Source organism: Trichoderma ghanense, assembly GCF_004382785.1.
Source record: "Trichoderma ghanense strain CCMA-1212 chromosome Unknown scaffold_0, whole genome shotgun sequence".
NCBI lineage: Eukaryota > Fungi > Ascomycota > Sordariomycetes > Hypocreales > Hypocreaceae > Trichoderma > Trichoderma ghanense.
In genome coordinates this window covers 1,712,855-1,733,828 of record NW_027395663.1, presented here as the reverse complement: position 1 = coordinate 1,733,828, position 20,974 = coordinate 1,712,855, and the positions used below count along the sequence as shown (strand labels likewise).

Sequence of the window (20,974 nt, the reverse complement as noted above, 5' to 3'; positions counted from 1 at the left end):
GAGAGGAGAGAGAAAGAAGGGATTCCTTCTGTTCGTCGTGTGCTTCTTGTCCTGGGAGGCGAAACATGACAGAGATCGGCGCAAAGACCCAACCCTCGTGAGGAGTTGATTTGGGGATCATGAGGGCGACGATTTTGGAGGAGGTTGAAGAGATTTCCTGAGATGAGAGTGAGTTGGAAGTCTCAGAGCCGAAGGGAAAGCCTGATGATCTAGGAAGGGAAGAGCGCACGGGGTTGGGGATGCTCGATGGGAACCACGAAATCTTACTATTTTGTTTGAGTATATAGGAAGGAAACCAGGGAAAGGAAGGATCCCGGAACTATTCAGGGCACGGGAAACGATGCCACGAGAATCATGGAAACGAAAGTAACGATGCACATACGCACACGTTCGACGGCTAGGTAATAGAAGCCAGATAGTCACGATAGGTTGAAAAAACACAGTTGCTTTGAAAAAGGATACTAACAATGACAGTATGGTGAGCATATTGTGAGAGAGAACGAGTCGCAGCCTTGTCCGGAAGCCTTTCTAACACGCATACACGACTTCACCATTCTACGACAACTGCACACACACACACACACACAACACAACACAACGGCTTCCAGACAAGGGGCATATCGTTGGGTGTTAACCCTCGCCCACTTGGAGTGCCCATCGTCGCCACCGAGATCGTACGATAATTGATTCCATCTGCGATCTAACGCTGCATATCGCATGCGCAATCCGACACTCCCCTTGGCGACTGAAGAAGAAGCAGCAGAAAGAAACGGCGAGAAAAGGAAGGATCAACGGCCCTCTTCTCCTCCTTTCGCGCTGATCGTCCAGCGGCCCCGGACCTGACCCGCCAGGCGTCCCCCCCTCGTCTCTGGCAAGATGGAGCGAGCGGAGCGAAACGAGCGAGCGAGCGAAACCTCCGAATGGTACTGTGGAAAGATACTACTGTACAGTATGTATGTACTGGAAGAGAGGCCTGTATGTACATGCTATCTGCTGTAACATCTCGTCCCGGAACCCCCCGGTCAAGCGAGCGGGAAAATCACGACGAAGAGAAGGACGCGGCTGGTCTCGCTCGACAGGCTCCCCGGTAGAAGGGGGGGGAAGCCCCATGCAAATCCCCCTCTTCTCTTCTATACATACAAGCGAGCGAGAAGAAAAGAGAACGAAGGCAGGCAGAAGCATAACAGAGGCGGGAAGCAGAAGGGCAGGGGAGGTTGGTAAAAAAAAAAAAAGAGGGCAAAAAGGCAAAGGGACTTTTTTGTCCCATCTGCTCGGCTGCGGGCTGGGAATTAGACGGAAGCATCTCGGCCATGCTTCTTTTGATGGAGAGTCATGTCCGAAACTGAAGGTAATGTTACCTGTAGCCTCTGGCAAAATACATAATACGATGATAGGTATGTAGTTCTACAGGGCATGCTGTTCAACTGCGGAGCTCATTGAAGGTTGTCTGATGCACAATGACATGGAGAGCTCGAGTCGAGTAGATGCAGAGCCTGTTCTGGGCAAAGAAAAAAACGGCATGTCATTTCCAAACTGGACGAACGAATGAGTCGGGGACGCAGCTGATTGTTTCAGAACGAATGAAGGAAAAGCATAAGGATGCACACGCCCGATTTGGCCATCTTCCCATCGTCCAGTAATGATGTGGATTATTACCAGCAACCACTCCGTTGGACTCGACAGAAAGCGGGGGAAGCAGCAGAATGGCCCTCCTTGTTGCGGCATCGTGTCCTATGGCGAAGGAGGGCGTGGGGAAGCTCGCTGATGATTTGCTAAGATGGCAGTATCTATTGCATTGCTTTTGCCTATTCGTCGATGTCATCTCCAACGGACGCACACGTTAGAGAGCGGAACTCGAACCCGAACCCCGGAGGTGCGTCAACTGAGACATTGGCTCTGATGGCTGCCCGATTACACATACAACTACCAGAACGATGTGATGTGTGTGCGGCAGAAAGGCTGGGAGGGCGTCTTGTGGCCTTGTGTAACATCAAGGTAGTGTCCCAGCCGCACGAATGCACGGCTTTGGGAGGGGAGTCGGGGATGGAGGGGGAAGCAACACCAACGCTACGAGAGACAGGCGGAAGTGCGTGGCCATGCATGGACGCTGGCAGGAAAGACTACGATCCCTCCCCGATACCGTTCCGTGTCTCGAAAAAAGAGGGTGTGTGAGTGTGAGTGCGAGCTGTCATCGTCTGCTGGGCTCCAGAGGTTGGGGGTCAAAAGTCCCAGCCACGCCAAGGTCCGTCATCGTCACCACCAAGGCCCAAGGCCAGGCCGGGCCAAAACGGCATCATGGCCAGCGGCAAGTTCTTTGCTGTCACAGCTGCGTCTTCTGATACTCCCCATTTGATCCCAGCTTGCCCAATTCTACTGCATCTCTCTCAAGCCCCCCACACTTCCCGGAGGGTGGACACAAATCCCACCCGCCCTCCTTTCTTTCTGTCTCCTCCTCGTCTCCATGCTCTGATGCTGTACAAGTATCCAAAGCGTAGTGCTAGGAGAACTCGGTATGAGGAGAGAAGACGAGGGGCCCCCGATTTCATTTCGGTGACCGACGCAAATGACCCCACGCATGTGCTCCATAGGGAGCCAGCTCTGTTTCTTCCTTTCTTTCCTGCGTCGAAATTGTCTGGGGAAGAAAAGGATCCGATGTGGTAATTCTCCGAGGAAATCGAGACTTTTTGCCCAGAGTGCCCACAGCCACCAGGGGGGGAATGCAAGTCAGGTCTGCTGATTCTCTTTTGGCTCTCAAGCTGCTGCCGTAATTTGGCCTTGTACACACAACTTGCGCGTAACAAAAGGCCGGTACTTCTGTGCGCTTTTGTTGTTGCTGTGCCATTTTGTTCCGCCTGCTCGCATCGGTTTCCAGCACGAGGGATCATCCGCTAGGGAAGGAGACTACCTAGGCGCGACGGATGAAGATCATCCTGTCCATCAGCCGGGGCTGAAAAAGGTTGTGGTACAGTGGCCGCTCCGAGCCGTGAAATGGAATACTACAACTCGAGGAAGAAGAAGACAAGCGGCTGTGCAGCAATGTACAACGTCGAGATCACGGCTTTGCTTTGCCTTGAGCTGAATCCCTTCGGCAAGCTGATTCCGATCTTTGGCCCCTTTTCTGGCCCCCAGCCTTACGTTGACAGAAACGCAGCCCAGCACGAGCAGAGAGTGGTTACACAGCATCTTCCCCCCAGCTCATACGCCCTCGGTGTCGCGATCGTCTGTTGCAGAAAATCTGTAAGGGAGTCCCAACGAATGCTGTGTCACACACTTTTCTGTCTAAATGATTACGGGCGCCCACAAAAAAAAAAAAATCTCTTTCAGCTCCCCCGGCTCCTATATTGCCGGTCCATTGATGCTCCTCTTGCACTTGTCGGTACAGGTGTGTGCCAGCCAGAGCACCAGCAAATCCGAGGCCGAGAAGAAGCCCCCAGTTCTTCCCCACGGCAACATGGCATTGCTAGCTCTGTCCATCGACGTCATCGCCGCGGATGGGAAAATGCAATCCAGATGTATCTGGAAGGCTGATGCCGCTCTCCAGAGATGCCATTTCACGCCTTGTCTCACAATAGAGGGCTAGCAGGTTGGTGGGAGTGGGCTTCTGGTTCCATTGCGAGCGGCTATGAACAGACTACTAATGAAGCGGCGTCAAGGCGAACCCTTCCAGTCGTATCATTCTGTACCTGCTTGCGAGTAATCGTGTGCCATCTGCCCATCAGAAAAAGACTCCTCGACCAACGAAATGTTCTGAAACCGCCGCCCTGCTCCCCAACCTCGTCACTGGTGATCACTTAGTCGTCTTGTCCATCGTCATCTGGCATCAAGAACATGAGTCGTGAATCCCCTCACCGCGCTTTTTGACCATCATCCCGTGTGTGCTGGATGGATGGATGCATGTATCGACAGAGTATCAATTACAACCTCGAGTCACCCCCTTCACTGACCCCAAGTCGTCTGTCCCGACGATAACCTAGTCTCGCTCCCACGTATCATGTAGTATCTGCATGTACCATGCGAGACGGGCCTCTTCGCATGTCTGTCGAGATCGGGATTGGTCTTTTGCCAATCTGGCTGAGACGCGATGACGTGCTGCCACGACCATCCCCTCGCTTCTCGGCATATTGAGATGTGATGAAGGGAATGAATTGGCTGCTAGCAGAGAATAATGGGAGGGGAGCAGCCCAAAGGTCATCCGACGAGGCACCGAGCATGGGAAATAGATCAAGAGAAATGCATGGAGCCAAAGCAACGAATCATGGGTATCGTCTTCCCAAGCCTGCCAAGCAGCCGGAGGATCAGTTCCTTGATCAACGGTTGATCAAGGGGATCATGGGCATTGGCGATTGCATCCGATATCTTCCATGGCTTGCCCGGCCTTCGGGCTTTTAGACGGCCCGCGGCATCTGGCTACATGTCAGTAGGGCGTCGAAAGCAAGCATTTGATGTCGTGACTTGGGAGGTTCAGGGAATAGCTTCAAATCCTCGGTCTGCTTGGACCTGTGAAACACACACGGTGCTGACAGGAATCCCGGCAAATATCCTCCTACAGTACAAGCATAAGCGCTATGCCCTGAAAACCTGCTTCTACAATACGCAATATAGACTCCGTCCAAGCAGTACAATAATGCAGACCGATCTGATAAATGACAGCCGGACGTCAAATATGCAGCCGCTTGTCACTTTTGTCTCATTCTCATGCAAACACTCAAGCACACACGCACACACGCAACCACAACAGCAGCCATCAACAGCACCAGCACTGGATTCTCAGATGGCTGAGCAGCAACGTCAACAGCCTTCTCCTGTAGCCTGACTCGTACAGAGACACAGCCTGGCGTCGGGTATCCCGTCCACTGGAACGGGCATAAAAAACATAAGCACCAATCTAGCCGGCCGCTGTGCTGGTGCCACGCCGTCTCCTTTCGAACCACCCCCCCAACAACAAGCTCGACTGTTTGATTTTCCTGCCACTTGTAGATTGGCCTGGGAGGAGCGGTGCGGCACGAGAGCGGTCCGCAGGTTGTTCATCCGCCGTCCAAACTCAATCGTTGGAAAACTCAATCGTTGAGTTTAGGCTCGGTCACTCAAGTTGCCCAAGACGGGAGGCCATGAATGAAATTCCTTAAAGGATGCTCGATGGATGTGAATGTTGACTCCTCTGAAGCTATGGAATAAGCATGATGCTCTTCAAGAAAACTAGAAGCAAGAGCTGAGTTACCCCCACTGGTGCTCAACTGCACAACGTCTGTCATGGGGAGTCGGGGCTGTCACTAGCACTCGAATTGCGTCCTTAGCGGGAGACCTGGAGCAGCCGCCTGAGGTGACGGATCACAACGCCATGTCAACTAACACTGGACGAGCCCCCCCAAGCCAGAGAACTCCGATATTTGTTAGGTGTGAGACACAGCATCGAGTTTTTTTTTTGGAATTCTTCGCTCTAGACTCTAAGCCATCTTCACGTTAGCATGGCCTCGTGCATGTAGCGCCGGCGCATAATTTTGCACCCCCCGGCAAGTCACATGAAGGCAAACGGTCTGCGGTCACTCGATTACCGCCGCGATGGTAAACAAGGAACCTGGACGACGAAGAGAGACGGATCCTCTTAGTAGAGTTTTAGTTCCTGAGACTAGCTATTAAGGCACCTTGGGCTTGGGGGAGGGGGGTGTTTGGCAATTGTGCTAATAAGCTGGAGGACCAAGAGCGTGGGTAATGGGCCGGAGATGATTTCTTTTTTTTTCTTTTTCTTTTTCTTCTGTTTTCTCTTTGTAGCCTTCTGTGAAACGTACGATGTATAAAGGGACCATGAGCAGAAGCGTATTTCTCAGGAAAATTGCCGTACCCTAGCCCACTCAGCCGTCTGGAGGATTTTCACGAACCATGTCAATTACCAGCATCATTGGCGATTCAAGCCTGTGCTGTAGAACCACAGGTAGCTCTTCGGCTTGTGGGCGAATGTTTCCCGTCGAGCCCGGAGCATGTCGTCCATTTTGATCTGTCACACAGAGGGAAGGGATGAGTCTTCAATCTTGTGTTCGTTGTGCCACCGAAGCCGTGTCTGGATGCTCTCGGGATGCGGGGAGAGGTGGCCTGTGTCACCATCCCCCAGCATGCGTAAAACGTGCTTGCCCGTTGCTCCATCCTCCGCCATATTGCTCCACGGCCTCAGCTGGATCCCGATGTGTGAGAGTGTCTCACTCTCAATGTGTGTTGGGTAAGACAGGCCCGGCAGGCAGGCTACATACTGTCAAGCTAGTGGGAGGAGGATCTGGCCCGCCCACCGCTGGACTTGGAGTCGGCTCAAGCCCAGCCGAGTGAGTGCTCGTGTCTAGCCTCCAGCACGAACAGCAATCATACTGGGGAGAACACAAGGGGGAACGTCGTGTCGAGGGAGCGTCGATCATCAGGTCCTGAGCATACCCACTGGGCTCAGCTGTGCTCGCAACGCTAAAGTAGAGCACAGGTAGCCTCATCTCATCATGTGAAGGCTCAGGCGGGTTGATGATTGACTACCCACACCTCTAGTGCCCGCTTGGTGAACCCGCAGTCTGCCACTGAGGATCGAGCACGGATATGTTCATCAAGGTGTGTGTCCTCAAGCCACGTATCAGGTATGATCCATCTCCTGATCTGCTACAGTACAGTACGTGAGCTGGCCGTGGCATGGGAATCGCACGCCCATAACTCAACAATTGTCATTTATCCGTAGGGAGGTACCGGGAGATCGCCTCATGTGACTGACATGGCCTCGTCTTGGGTGGTGGATTCGCAAGAGCCAAGGGTTGACGGAGGCAGTAACCATTCCGGAAAGCCCGACAAGGAAGGAGTCCTTGGAATCACCGCACATACAAGTCTCATGCTATGTACATGTATGAAGGAGTTTGCGCTGTGTAGGTAGGCACGCATCACTCCTGCGTTATCAGATGTGTACAGACGGCCTCTCGAGGTTGCGTGGGTGATGGATACATGTAACCTGTCACTTTGCTTGGCGTTCTCGAGGATACAATGGCCGCTCAGGGAAGCGGCTTTCTGAGGCCTCTGGCGATAAGGACGCGCTTGTACTCGAATGGCGTTGCTAGCCTCGGGTGATTCGAGCACAGAGGTCCAACGGTATGGTCAAGCGAGCGTGGAGAGAGAATGCCCAAGGTACCTAGATGGAGAGCTATGTACATCTGTAAGCTGGGGCATCTTGGCGTCAATCCTTTGCTGGTGGTTCCATATGGGCGCAGGAATCATACCAATTCCTCTCAATGTTAGCGCCTCTCCTCCGTGGGATGGCTCCAGCGTTGCGGAGCCCCAAAGCCAGGCCGCAACACTAACAGAATGGATCAACGTCCGCCAGAGGAGCTGATGATGACTGCGGGGACCAGACGATGGCTTCATCCGTTAAGCGTCTCTGTACGGTCCGTTGCGCCCGCTTCAGTCTAGACGGTCACTGATCAGCAAGTCTGGGTGAATCTTGAGGCACGGCTTTTTACCTCGTCGTTTGGCATGTGCTCGGTGAATGAGACAGTTTAGGAGATTGAGAGCGCATGGGTATAGTTGCTTACATGTACGTGCAGGCAGCCGTATCATGGGACGAACGGCTTCTACGGATCACGATGGTAGCTTGATGCGGTATCTACCAGGAGATCAGGATCGAGCTGCTACAAGTGTTGCTGCTGCGTGCGTGAACACTGTGGACTTGCAGACACATACGAACACAGGTCACGGAAGCAAACGGTACAGGACTCCATACCTCGTACAACGTCGCCAACGTCCCCGCTGTTCTCGTCCCTGGATCTCGGGCAAGGGTCTGGCACGCCGTCTATCAAAACGGAGAAACCGTACGAGTACTCGCTGCTGGCCGGGATCAAGGTTGCTGACATACGGCCAATCTCCTCGCTCTGCACAAGACAAAAACAGCAGCTCTCTGCTGCGACTTCCGAGCGGCCAACAGCAGCGCAGCACGATCAAATCCAGGACCCACGAAGACGTGGGGGGTTTTCAAGGTCTTTTTCCTCTCTAGGAGCGTACCGTCTCGAATCTCTAGTAATTCAGTCCAGACGCATTCTGGCCAGGAAATCTCCGTTTTTCTCTTTGAATGGTCGGTCCCTCCCCCTTCTCCGCTTCGATCTCTGGCTCTGCTAGCGGCGTTGATGCCGCCCACGGATGGCCGTGCGTTATTAGACATGGAGGCAGTTGAGTGGGCTCATGGGAGAAATGGAGTCCCCCTGGTCCGGCGTTTTGATAAGATAATGATGATCTACAAAATACCGACTGCAGTGTGTGTGTTCCTCGTGGAAGCCACAGCGGGACTGGGGGAGTGCTCTTCAGCTCAGGGGCTGCGGTACGGATCGAGAGCTTCGTGCGGATATGCCCTCATTTCGTGCACGGTAGTTTTGAGCACGCTCGGGGACTGAGCTGTGACATGGTGTACATACATGCTGGTCATGTACTAGGGATGGACGGAGATGATATGCTCATGGCGAGTGTCGATGGGATTTGGTCCTGCGAGTCATCTGCTGAGTGCCGTCTCCTACTTGGCCCCCTCTCCTGCTTCATGGGTGATGATATCTCCCTCTCGTATGGTAGTCCGACGAGAGAGGTTTGAAAATGAAGAGGGGAGAGCATGACAATGGCAAAGCCAAGAGCAGCAGAGCGTGTTGATGCTTTGGGGAGGCTCCTCGATCATCATTCTGCATGCCAGCTAACCCGCAACGGTCTAATGAACGGCCTGCCAAGCCGATGATTGTAGCCGTCGTACCGTGCATACAGTATCCAATATACTCGTACTTCCACTGAGGACCATCACCAACGAGTGCTAGACATGCCGCAATTAGATCAAGTGCCTAGACGCTTCCGTCCTGGGCGATGCAACGCTCTGGTCGTTTCCTTGTCCCCTTTGCTGTCTGGTTGGCGGCAACATGAGGTTCCGTCGTTCCGCAGGCCACACTCAGTATGACTTTGGTGTCTTCATGTATCGCTGCATTATTATACTAATACTGGACAGACAGTGCGTTTAGATTTGTCCGGTGCTGCGTCGATAGAGGCACTGTCTTGCTGGGCCTGCATTCCAGAAGCCCGAGGCTGTGACAGCCCCTCGAATCGAAAACTCCCCCCCCGGACGCTTGACATCGAATTGCACCACATCACTCAACTCTTCCCCTCGACAATGCAATGCCAGACGAACGGAAAGAAACAGCCGAAGGCAACAAGGACAGCCGACGAAAAGAGGGCCACGATTCCTCCTCGTCAAGGCTCATCACGCCACAACTTTGCCAAGCCGCACAGGGATTGCTGCCGACTAAATACTTTCGTACAAGTACTGACTTGACTTGACTGGGTCTGCTGGTGATTTAGCTCCGAGCTCTGGGGGGGAGGAAGCCATCGACTCTCTCACTTTTGACTGACGGGGCGGTCGATGTCCGGCTTGTCTTCTCCCGACCATGATCGACCTGCTCGCGATTCGGACGGACTACATACGATACAAGTCCAGTATTACCTACATTACTAGTATGAGCAGAGCATGGCTTACTTGTGCTTGGTCTGCTTGGTGCAGCCGTGATTATTCCTACCTGCTCTGCACATACGATGGTCTTTGAGACATTGAGCCTCTGTTCCTTGACCATGATTATTCGGCGCCGGCCAGCCGTTAGGTGCGTGCTACGACAGAGGCCATCTCGACCTGGGCTTGGCTTGGGATCGTTACGCCAGCAACAGCCACCCCGCCGGGAAAAGAAATTGGGGAGAAGAAGCAGAAAAAGAGGACAGAAACAAGCCAGCCGCTAACACAGGCGAGCTAACGAATAACCCCGTCCAGACCCTGCCTAATAATAACCTACCGGCCGCAACACATGCTATAAGACACTAACACCTCAGAATTAGCATATCTATAGCACTTTCATTGCGAGGCAGAGACGGGCAATGGTTCTCCCTGACAGGAAGAGAGGAGGAAAGACGGGGATGGAGAGAGAGGCACAAGAGAGCAGAGGAAGCGAGGAGCAGCGGCAACGCAGAACAAAACAGAGCAAAACAGAGCAAAACAGAGCAGAGCAGAGCAGAGCAGAGCACCCACGCTCAGAGGCTCTTCCGCCGCCGACTGACGATGGCTATGGCGCCGCTGGGTCGCTTCATCAACTGCAAGTAGGGCTGCAATCATCCAAGTCGCCAAACTGCGGGCAGGGATTCTGCTGGCCCGCCGCACCCCCCCTGTCCACAAAAGTCATGTCCAGCTACCTGACACCCCCTGTGCTTTGCGAGCCATGATATCATGATACAGCACGCTATGTCGGAAGCAACCCTTCTGATGCTTGTTCGCCGCAAGTCTAGCCGGGGGTCGGATTGGTGAGGGACGGAGAGAGGGGAGGAGGTCAGTTCAGTCCAGTCCAGTCGAACTGAGTCTCTGGCGATTGACCTCGTATGTACTGTAACCCGTGCACTCTCTGCCCTCTCTCTCTCTCTCTCTCTTGTCTCTCTCTGTGCCGCGCGCCGAAGCACCGCGGTTGCACGTTGACGGGCCTCGAGATGGCGTCAGCAATTGGCTTCCCCATATGGCGTGCGACATTCCCGAAGCACACTGGGCGTAGCGACCCCATGCTTCTCTTCTTTGCTTCTCCTGCCGTTGGATCTCGCTTCCCTGGGCAGTCCAGCCTCAGCTCCCAGACCCCTCCCGCCAGGATCAGCATCAGCCTAGCTGGCACTTTGACAACAGGCGGGAATTGACTCGGCGGGTCTCCTGGGAGCGAGCGAGCGAGCAAGTCGCCCGAGAGAGGGAGAGGAAAAGAGAGGCGCAAAGAAGAAGATGAAGATGGACAGCGCAGCACGACACGACAAAGAGGCGCGCGGGCAGGGGTGCGGCTGGTCCGTTCGCTCCCCCAGCACTCGCAGCACTCAACCTCCAACCTGACCCCTACCTGTCTGTACCGGGGGGGTAACCTCCACGTCTCTCTGCAGGGACTGGCTGGCCGACGCTAGGATAGGGAATGCGTGGGTACAGAGACGTGGAGATGAGCTGCCAAGGCCTCGACCCCGTTCTGGATGTCATCTACCTGCTCCTCCCATCGACCAAATCCTAAGCCCAAAGCCGGCGTCGTACCCCCATCGCAATCGCCAGCCCACGGGAACGACGGCACAAGACGGCTTCTGGGGAGCTGTCGAGCCGTTGCCTGTGGCAGCTTGTTAGGGGAACGACTGCGAGTGTATTAGTTATCGTACTTTTAGTTGTACACGCGAGGCTGCGATTAGCTTCGCGGCGTTGTCGACATCCCACACGCCCCCCCCCCCCCTGATGAGAGCATGCGTGGTGTGTTGACTGCTCCCAACCTCGGGCCAGGTCTGGGGGGGGAGATGGGCTGTGGGGGGAGGAGAAGAGCGAAGGCCAAAGACGATTGACGGATGGTTCTCATGAGAGCATCTGATGTACATGATTCAAACGGGATTGCTGTCTGGACCCTGGCTTTCCGGCCGCCAAATAAGACGATATCTCCTCCACCACCAACCCCTCCATGCCCGCGCCCAATCCTTACATTAATACTACCACAGAACCACTTCGTGCTTGCTTCTCTTCCTGTTCGCCACGATCTTCGCTTGCACCGTGCATTTGATCAGCTCCCAGTGCCGAGACGACTGTCGATGACTTTCCCAACGTGATACTAGCACGATCAACAACTCAACCACACTTCCTGCCTGTCGGGCCTCCACACGTCTGGAGATTCCGTCGCCGCCTGCAAACGAGAGAACAGAAGACAACGACACCAGCAGAAAAAAAAAAGAGGAGAAAGATCAGAGAGAAGGCAGGAGGAAGAGCTTCTATCACATTTGATCGCCGTTTTGATTCTCGCTTCCCGAGACTTGCCCTCTCTCGCCTCCTCTCCGCGCGCCTCTCTTTCTCTCAGCTTTTTTTACTCGTCGTGCCGTTCCAACTCTGATTGGGCATGTGCTTGCTATTAACGTGTAATGGAACGTACGCTCGCCATCGTGACGACCGCAGAAGACTTTACCCGGCCAGACGATAACAGCATGTCGCCGGACGAGGGATCCTACGACGGCATGGTGCTGCCTTCGCCTTCTCCCACCGACACCGCATGGAGACCTGGCGTTTCCGCGGCACCGCTCCGGATGGGCCAGCTCTCGCCCGTCAGCTCCAACACAGACGCCAACATGGAGAACGGGTCGTCCGCCATGCCCATGATGAACCACTGCTCCTCGTCGGCGTCGTCGTCATGCGTGGACTCGTGGAACGCCGGCTGCGGAAATCCGGACGAGGGCGAGGAGGACAACCAGTGGGAGCAGTGGGAGCAGGGCTCCGACGAGGCCCTCGCCATCCCGAAGCTGGAACCGATCGACGACGACATCAACCTGGAGGACGTCAGCGCCGCGCCTCTGTCGCAGACGCCGCCGAACGAGCTGCTGGGCGGCGCCCCGATCAAGCAGAAGAGGCCTCGGGGACGGCCGAGGAAACATCCCCTGACGCCGGTTGTCAATGCGAACAAGGTGACCAAGGGCCGGTCCAAGACGGGGTGCATTACGTGCAGGAAGCGGAAGAAGAAGTGCGACGAGGCAAAGCCGAGATGTATGCCAGCCTTTTTCTTTGTCTCTTATGACTGACCTCTTTTTCGTTCTTCCTTCGTGTTGCTGCACACGAGGTTTCGCGCATGTACAGAGCTAATGTGTGGGGATTCTCAACTCTCTATAGGTATGAACTGTGAGAAGAATGCCGTCGTCTGCGAGGGATATCACGAGAAGCAAGTCTGGAAGAGTGGCAGGGAACGGGCTGAAGAGGGTATGTCGGACAGAAAAGACATGATAAGACCTATAGAGCTAGATGGACAGGAGAAACCAGGACATCGTGTGGCTAACCCATCAGCAGAGCGACAGCGGTGGGAGAACCTCCCCATCATCACCATGCAGCCCATCTTCCACGGCGTAGAAACAGCCGAGGACAAGATCTTCTGGAAGCACTACGTCAACCACTTCAGCAACGTGCTGACCGTCGAGGGAGAGGCCAAGAACGCCTTCAAGGACATCATCCTACAGCTAGCCAACCGCCATCAAGGCCTGATGCACTCGATCCTCGCCGCCAGCAGCAAGCACATCGACTGGGACACGCCCTACGGGATGAAGATCCTGCAGAGCAACCCGTCCACGACCAAGGAGGCGCTGCAGCAGCGCTCCGAGTACCACCACGACGAGGGCATGAGACGCATGTACGCCGAGATGAACCAGGAGATGGACAAGAGCGATCCCGAGTACAAGACGGTCCTCGCCGCGCGGTACGGCCAGATGATGTGCCTCCTGCTGCAGACGCGCGCCGAGGGCAACCCCCGGGGCGACCACCGGGTCCATCTGCAGGCGTACAAGCACCTGGTGCAGCACTCGCCGCCCGAGGACTCCAACTTCCTGACCTTCATCACCGAGTTCTTCCAGTACCACATCTACGCCGACGACCTCTTCTGGTACCCGGAGAAGCGGACGGAGCGCCTCGCCTCCGAGGACTGGGAGCCGTCGGCGCCCATCCACCCTCCGCGTCTGCTGGGCGTCGCCGACGGCTTGTTCCGCCACCTCTCCGAGATCACCAGCATCCGCAACGCCATCCGCGTCAACATGGCCGGCGCCGTCGACCCCCTGGTGGACTACACCAGCCTCTACAAGGCCGCCGAGATCGACGCCGCCATCCGGGAGTGGACGCCTCGCTGGCCCTCTGGCGACAGTCGCGACCGCGTCGGCCTGCTGTACAAGCAGATGCTCTGGGTCTACCTGTTTCGCACCATATACCCGCCCTCGGCCCTGCCCGGCCGCCGCAGCACCATTGGCTCGCTGCCCACGGCCATGTTCTCCTCGATGCCCACGAATCCTCACCCTCGACGAGCCTCGATGGCCGCAGCCATCGGCACTACCGCTGGCTCTCCGCTCATGGGGGCGGCCAATCCCTTTTCCCGGTCGAAAACGACGCACAGCTGCCCTTCGACGCGCCAACCTTCAAGAACCAACTCCATGCACGAAGGCGACCTGCAAGCAAACTCCGCTTCCCCCTTCTCCCCCTCCCCCTCCTCCTCCTCCTCCGCCTCCGCCTCCGCCTCCCAATCACAAAGACAACGGCCCTCGTCTCCGCCGCCCGCCCGCCGACCCGCCCAAGACGACAAGCGCATTACGCTGGCCGTTGACGAATCGCTGGGCCTCCTCGAGTCCTTTAAGCCCTCCGACCCCTCGCAGACGCTCCTCCTAATTCCGTGCCTGGTCATCGGCACGGCGTGCTTCGAGCCCGACCAGCGGTACCGCATCCGCGCGGCTGTCCGGGCCGTGCGAGGATACACCGGCCTGAAGAACTGCGACCGAGTCCTGGAGCTGCTTGAAGAGGTGTGGGCACTCATGGAGCAGGGCGACTGGGTGGCGGTTTGGGACTGGCAGAGGGTCGCGAGGCGAATGGGCCTCGATTTTCCGTGCACATGAGCATGTCGATTCTGCCTATTGCTTTTCATCTTCTCTCGGGGTCTTTTCCTTGATCCAGCGTCTTCCCTTCTTGTGGTGCGGCGATCTCTTTTCATCTTGGAGAGTCCAATCTGTTATCAGAACAAAGTCAGTTCGCTTTTCTAGAGAGTTACCAATACTTTCATATAAACGACCCTTCTCTGGACAGAAGGAAGGAAAAAAAAAAAGAAGAAAAGAGTCACTGGATTATCAAGAACAATATTCGACAACAGCATACACCGCACACGTCTTTTACCCGTTTTTCTCCTTTTGGGCGTCCTCAAATATATACGTTTTATAACAGCAGTTATCTAGCATGCTCTAGAGAATTGCAGTGCTCTCCTATCCTAGACGGATAGCAACCAGTGCCGTTCCTCATGGCCTAACATTTCACGCCTAGATGCTATATCCCAGTCTCACGCCAGAGTCAAAAGGGCAGAACCAGAGACTTCGTTTCTGGGGGGAAAAAAAAAGACGAAAAGGAGACCTTTTTCTTTACGGTTCTATCATTCTTTATTCGCGCAAGCAGGCTTTTTAACACAATCGTTTGGTGAATTCTTTTTGGCTTTTCTTGCTTTATTTTTTTCATGTTTTCATTCCCTTCTTGTTTGGAGTTTCACGGAAACGGTGGCAGCATGCCCAGCCATGCGGACTGAAAGTGCTTCAATTTATCGCACATGGCTGGACGATTCTTACCTTATCACGGGAGGGAGTGGAGGAAAAGCAAAAAAAGGGGGGAGGTCAAAGTCATATATCCTGTCGTTTCTGCTCACGGTATCTTCTGGTTTTCTGTTTTTCAGTTCATGTCGCTTTTCTGTGTTTGTTTTTTTTCCTCCTGTGTTTCATTTCATTTCCTTGTTTGCCACGGGCTTTTTTTTTTTTTTTTTTTTTTTTTTTTTTTTTTTTTTTTTTTTTTTTTTTTTTTTTTTTTTTTTTTTTTTTTTTTTTTTTTTTTTTTTTTTTTTTTTTTTTTTTTTTTTTTTTTTTTTTTTTTTTTTTTTTTTTTTTTTTTTTTTTTTTTTTTTTTTTTTTTTTTTTTTTTTTTTTTTTTTTTTTTTTTTTTTTTTTTTTTTTTTTTTTTTTTTTTTTTTTTTTTTTTTTTTTTTTTTTTTTTTTTTTTTTTTTTTTTTTTTTTTTTTTTTTTTTTTTTTTTTTTTTTTTTTTTTTTTTTTTTTTTTTTTTTTTTTTTTTTTTTTTTTTTTTTTTTTTTTTTTTTTTTTTTTTTTTTTTTTTTTTTTTTTTTTTTTTTTTTTTTTTTTTTTTTTTTTTTTTTTTTTTTTTTTTTTTTTTTTTTTTTTTTTTTTTTTTTTTTTTTTTTTTTTTTTTTTTTTTTTTTTTTTTTTTTTTTTTTTTTTTTTTTTTTTTTTTTTTTTTTTTTTTTTTTTTTTTTTTTTTTTTTTTTTTTTTTTTTTTTTTTTTTTTTTTTTTTTTTTTTTTTTTTTTTTTTTTTTTTTTTTTTTTTTTTTTTTTTTTTNAGAAGAAGAAGAAGAAGAAGAAGAAGAAGAAGAGAATAGTGGTACAACGCCCCGCCGATGTTTGTTCCCGCCGTAGACCGATTACCCGGGGTTGTTGTGCCCATATGCCGTTTGCCCGCCGTGATTCCCAGGTTCAAAATAAAAAAAAAAAAAGAAAGAAAAGAAAAGAAAAAAAAAGAACAGAAAAGAGGCAACAGTCAACGATAGCCTCCCCATTTGCCTCCTCAGTCTTCGCGTTTGTCACTTTCAAAGTAGAACCGACCGAGCTTATCGCCTCCCCTGCCCGGGCTGCCCATCCCCGAGGGTCCGGCCCTCGACTCCCCGCTGTCCAGGCGCTGTACGATGCTCTCGGCCGTTTCCCTGGACGGCTGGCGTCCTACAGGAACCGGCCCGCGGAAGGTCGTGTCGACGAAGACGTCCTGGTCAGGGGAGATTGGGTTCGTAGGCGGGCCGTCCGTGGCAACGCCGTCCATCATGCGGGCGTACTGGCGCTCCTGGATGGCGGCGGCGGCGCTCATAGGCGTGTCGCCGCCCCCCGAAGCGTACGAATCCCGCTCGCGCCTGGCCTCGCTCAGGCCCGAGTTGGTCCTCTCGAGCCCCCACTGAAAGGCGCCGCCGGGGGCTGGCCGACGGTGGTAGATGGGCCCCGAGACGGTGCTGCCGGCGCCCTCGCCGAAGCCGACCAGAGACACGGAGCCGTCATCGCTCATGCGGTCGTCAAAGCCGGTTCCGGTCGAGCGGTTACCGAGGCCCTCGAGGTCGTCCATGGCATCGTGGTCGACGCCGGTGCTGGTGACAGACTCGACCTCGCGGTAGTTGGTGTCGGTGCTGCTCAGCATGTCCTCGTCGCGGTCGCCAGCCGTTCGACGGTCCTCGCTGTCACCGGGATGGCTCTCGGTTGCGCTAGCGGTCCCGACGGTGCTCATTTTGGTCACGGCGACGGGCTGGCCGTTGCTGTCGAAGTAGGCGGGCGTCAGGTGCTGCGTCGGCGGGTAGTTGGGCGGGAAGCCGGCCGTCGACGTGGGCGTGGTCTGGGGCGACATGGACGAGGCGCGGCCGGTGCTGGTGGGCGTCTGGGGCGGTCGCAGCGTCGACACGCGCTCGAGGCCGGCCAGGCGCGAGATGCGGTCGGCGCGCTCGGCCTCGAGGCTCGTGGCGGACGGGTTGTGCTGGTGGCCGCGGTTGAACAGGCCGCCGTGCAGATGGCCGCGGTGGCCGTCCTTGATGGCGGTCGTCGACAGGGTTGACAGCGACGTCGTTGTGCTCGTGGGCGTGCCACTGGTTTTCACGGGGCTTGTCAGCGATTATGCGAGCTGCCACCAGACGTTGTCACGATCCTCGCCATCCTCATGTCATGCTCATGCTCATCCCGCGCGCAACGTACGGAATTTCTGACGGAGTCTCTGGGTTGGACTCGGGCAGCGGCAGATTGGTCAGTGTTGGATGCGAGACCTGAGCGTCTGCCATGTTTGCGTGTGCTTTGTCGTTTCCGACAGTAGAGGAGAAATAGAGGAAGAAGAAGAAGAAGAAGAAGAAGACTGGAGATTCGGATCACCAGAGCTGAGAGTTGGTGCGAGCCTGCCGCAGGGTGGCGTTGGAGCGCGAGTCGCAAAACCGTGGGCTGCAGAAATTGCGAATCGTGTCACAGAAGATGATAAGAGAAGAGAAGAGAAGAGAAGAGAAGAGAGAAGAGCCTGGTTCGTGGCTGGTAGATGTTGAAGGTTGATGATGATGAAGGATAACGGTATAACGGAAGACGGGGAAGAGAACAATTAAAGGTTCAAGGTTGGTTGATGTGCATGTCACTCTTTGTTTTTTTTCCGGCTTGGCTTATTGTTGAGTGGACCAGGGCATCGGATCTGGTGGGAAGCTTCCACTTGCTGCTAAGCTGCTGCAGCCTTGGGAGCACATGTCACTCCACGCAGAAAGTACATCTATCACAACCGGCCGTATAGATAAGGTATGCTTCTACTTGCCATTGTGTACAGTTCAATACCGATACTGTATTCGGTCTTTATATCTATCATACCTGACATGAGGTACTGCTACCTTGGATAAAAGAGCTCTTCTGCTCCCAGAACTGGGACGCTTCTTCCTCCGCGGTTCCTCCTTTGTCTCCTTATCGGTACTTGTTCGTCCTCGGTAGCAGAGACCGTGCGCCATGACGTAGTTTTTGCCAATTGGCGATCTCAAGTTTGATACTTGGCTTGCGCCAGCAGCGCCTAAAGTGGCACAAGTTCATGCACGTCCGTTTCAATGTCTCCATGGAACCGAGGGGGGGACATAAAGTCAGCTTGCCTTAATACCTACTTCAAGTGCTGTCTTGGATATCCTTGTCCCTGGAATTCTGTGTTTTGTTGATACAAATAACGCAGAGCATGTGCACATGGTACGTGTATGAAACCCCTGACAGCAGTGGCAGATGCCGGGTAATCGATGCGCCAACACACGAGAAGCTTGTTCAACGTCCCACATTGTCATCCGACGCCTGCATATGTAGCATCGTAGGTGTACGTGCTCTCCGAATCATAAAAGATCGAACGTAAAGTAACTATACATCAGTTGTCAGTTGTGGAGAGGGAGCACACATAGGAGTAGCTATGTGTAGGAATTGAAGACGCGTACTTCTGCTCAACATTGTCATCACAGAGCAAAGAGGAAAACATGCGTACAACAGTAAACAGCCATGATCGTAAAACGCACCAACAGCTACCTCGCTATCTTACTCTTTAGAGATGAGAACTTTCCCATAGCCAATGCCAGTGCATCCATGTTTTCCCAGACCACCAAAGGCCTCCCGTGACGCCAATTCACCCTGCTAATATCAGTCCCAGAGCAAGAAGCAGCTCATGTACTGCCAAATCAAGATCTTATACAAAAGCAACACAAAACAAACGCCTGGCCGATACTTAGAGAAACACCATGCCGCCGCTGATTAACATAAAGGACAGGCTGAGGAGCACAAAGCCGGGCTCCTGCATGATCATGTTGGTCAACTCGGCCTTGAGTCGGCGTCTGCCCGTCTCGGGAGACGGCGAGCTGACGGAACCGGACGGCGATGCGGCTGTGGCATTGTCGAACAAGGACGAATTGTCGTGATATGTCCAGCGGCCGCCTTGTTCGCCATGCATAGACAGCGCCGCTACTTCCAGGGGGACAATGCCGACAATGCCTTTGTCGGCCAGGGCCAGGGCCACTCCGAGTAGGAGGAAGAGTAAAGTGAGGCGCTTGAGCAGATGGAAAGCCATCTGTCTGAAATCAAAGTGATGTTCCTGACGACAGTTCTTTGGAATGGTGGTTGGTTGAGTCTTTGTACCGGTAGAGACGCAATAACAGGGGGTAATGATGCAGCAGTTCAAGCCTCAAGGGATAAACAACGTTTGATAGTCGAGTGGAGAGGAACTTGCAAGATGGAGGCTTGGGGATAGCTTCTCCTTTTATGTTTCCAGCTAAACAACAGCCTGCGCCTCTCCCGTCTATTCGAGAGATAAGCTTGGAGAGGATGGCGTCAATTTGGTCAAGGGAGGATGCAATCCCGCCATGGAGACGACTTACACCCTCGGGCAGGGATGCCTACACTAGATGATGAAGGATAGGTACGACTAGACTGCCAGAAATGCAGAATCCAACCATCTCTACTACTATCTGGAGAGGGGAAGCCGGCTTCCCGTTATCATGGGGAAAAAAAGTCAGTCGGGTCAATCTCAGGCACGGCGTGTTAGTCGCTTCTCATGCATACCAAAAGTAAAATGCAGGCCATTCCTTGGCTAATGCACATGCAAACAAGCATCCGTGCCGTGTGTAGGATATCAACTGCTGCGGATGGTGTCTTTTCTCTGAGTTGCAGATTTGACCAGGATTATGTTTTTGCCTTTCTGTAGTCTCGTCAAGGCGTTGGTAGCGGTCCAATTGATGAATTGCGCGTCAAGTCCAACAAATATCACCACAATCGCCACCATCGCGCCTTTCGAATCGAGTGATGATGCGTCGACTTTGTGTGTATTTTCCATCCATCAACTGCGCACTCTCCACTGTACACTGTATGCTACTGCTTTTACTCTGCACATCGTGACATGACCCCATGATGACTTCACGTAGACTTGGGGAGACACCGTAGCCAACCGAAGATGGCTTCGACTTTGTATTGGGAGGAATCAAGCCGAAACCACAAGCTGCAGGCCAGCGGGGTTGGACGGCATCTCTCCCTCCCTCCCTGGTGAGATTCAAAAGCCCGCACCTGCAGCTTCCAGGCTGTCACCTTGCTTCACCATCTCCTCTCAGCGTCGCACCCATGCAGCTCCCGTCTCCTCATTCCACCGGATGCTGATAGAGTTTGAGACCGTTTCTTCAAGGTTCAGGTTCAAGGTCCTCGCCCTCACCAGCATCCGACCCCTGGCCACCGTTATAGCGGGCTTAGCAGTGACTCTCCCTGGAGCTCCAGCAGTCTCGACCACTGACTTCCCGTCCCGGCCCCCCCTGAGACCGCTGGACCCCTCGTTAGCTGCAGTGGATGCGGGTCCCGCGTGCCGATTGTCTCGTCTCCATCTCGCTCCGTTCTTTCATGTCTCGTATCGCCGGCTGTCGCCCGTCCGTCCATCCACAACTGAACTGGGTGTCTCTCCATCTTTTTCTTCCCCCTGGGACTAGAGGGGGAACCCACAGAAGCCCCTCAGATAAGGCTGATGGTTGTTTGGACTTCATGCTTTGGCGAACTGTTCAGCTCATGGCCATCCATCAGTCCTACAGTACCTGCAGCTTCATGTTCATGTTGTTATCAATCAATATGGCATTTGCCCTCCTCCTCCTCGCCCGTGACTCAATGTCCATCCTTCCGAACACCATCCCTCCGCTTCAATCCTCTTATGCATGGATGCCTTTCTCTGCTTTCGACGCTCACAAGGCCGCAACGCTATTACAGGCAGCTAGTCGAGCAGATACCATCATGCAGCCAATGGGAAAGGCCAAACAGCCTCCCGGTCCTACCAATCCTTTTCAGCTGGGGAGGCTCGGCCAGGCATCATCGCTATGCCTGGGTGAATTGACCCAGACAAAGT

General features: G+C 53.3%; 5 protein-coding genes across 5 annotated transcripts; 2 read left to right on the top strand and 3 right to left on the bottom strand.

Moving 5' to 3' along the window:
- Positions 1 to 2,988: 2,988 nt before the first annotated feature.
- Positions 2,989 to 3,580, top strand: CCMA1212_000601 (uncharacterized protein; the record flags this gene model as incomplete). Its single annotated transcript, XM_073698062.1, has 2 exons — positions 2,989 to 3,237; positions 3,383 to 3,580. The coding sequence occupies 2 exons, from the start codon at positions 2,989 to 2,991 to the stop codon at positions 3,578 to 3,580; spliced, it is 447 nt and encodes a 148-aa protein (XP_073562862.1).
- Positions 3,581 to 4,788: 1,208 nt separating this feature from the next.
- On the bottom strand, positions 4,789 to 5,028 carry CCMA1212_000600 (uncharacterized protein; the record flags this gene model as incomplete). The annotated part of the gene is made up of 1 exon (XM_073698061.1): positions 4,789 to 5,028. One exon carries the CDS (start codon positions 5,026 to 5,028, stop codon positions 4,789 to 4,791), a length of 240 nt encoding a protein of 79 aa, XP_073562861.1.
- A 6,906-nt stretch (positions 5,029 to 11,934) lies between these two features.
- CCMA1212_000599 (uncharacterized protein) lies at positions 11,935 to 14,427 on the top strand (the record flags this gene model as incomplete). Its single annotated transcript, XM_073698060.1, has 2 exons — positions 11,935 to 12,550; positions 12,674 to 14,427. 2 exons carry the CDS (start codon positions 11,935 to 11,937, stop codon positions 14,425 to 14,427), a joined length of 2,370 nt encoding a protein of 789 aa, XP_073563722.1.
- A 1,717-nt stretch (positions 14,428 to 16,144) lies between these two features.
- CCMA1212_000598 (uncharacterized protein) lies at positions 16,145 to 17,387 on the bottom strand (the record flags this gene model as incomplete). Its single annotated transcript, XM_073698059.1, has 2 exons — positions 16,145 to 17,198; positions 17,305 to 17,387. 2 exons carry the CDS (start codon positions 17,385 to 17,387, stop codon positions 16,145 to 16,147), a joined length of 1,137 nt encoding a protein of 378 aa, XP_073563721.1.
- Positions 17,388 to 18,829: 1,442 nt separating this feature from the next.
- Positions 18,830 to 19,168, bottom strand: CCMA1212_000597 (uncharacterized protein; the record flags this gene model as incomplete). The annotated part of the gene is made up of 1 exon (XM_073698058.1): positions 18,830 to 19,168. One exon carries the CDS (start codon positions 19,166 to 19,168, stop codon positions 18,830 to 18,832), a length of 339 nt encoding a protein of 112 aa, XP_073563661.1.
- Positions 19,169 to 20,974: the final 1,806 nt, after the last annotated feature.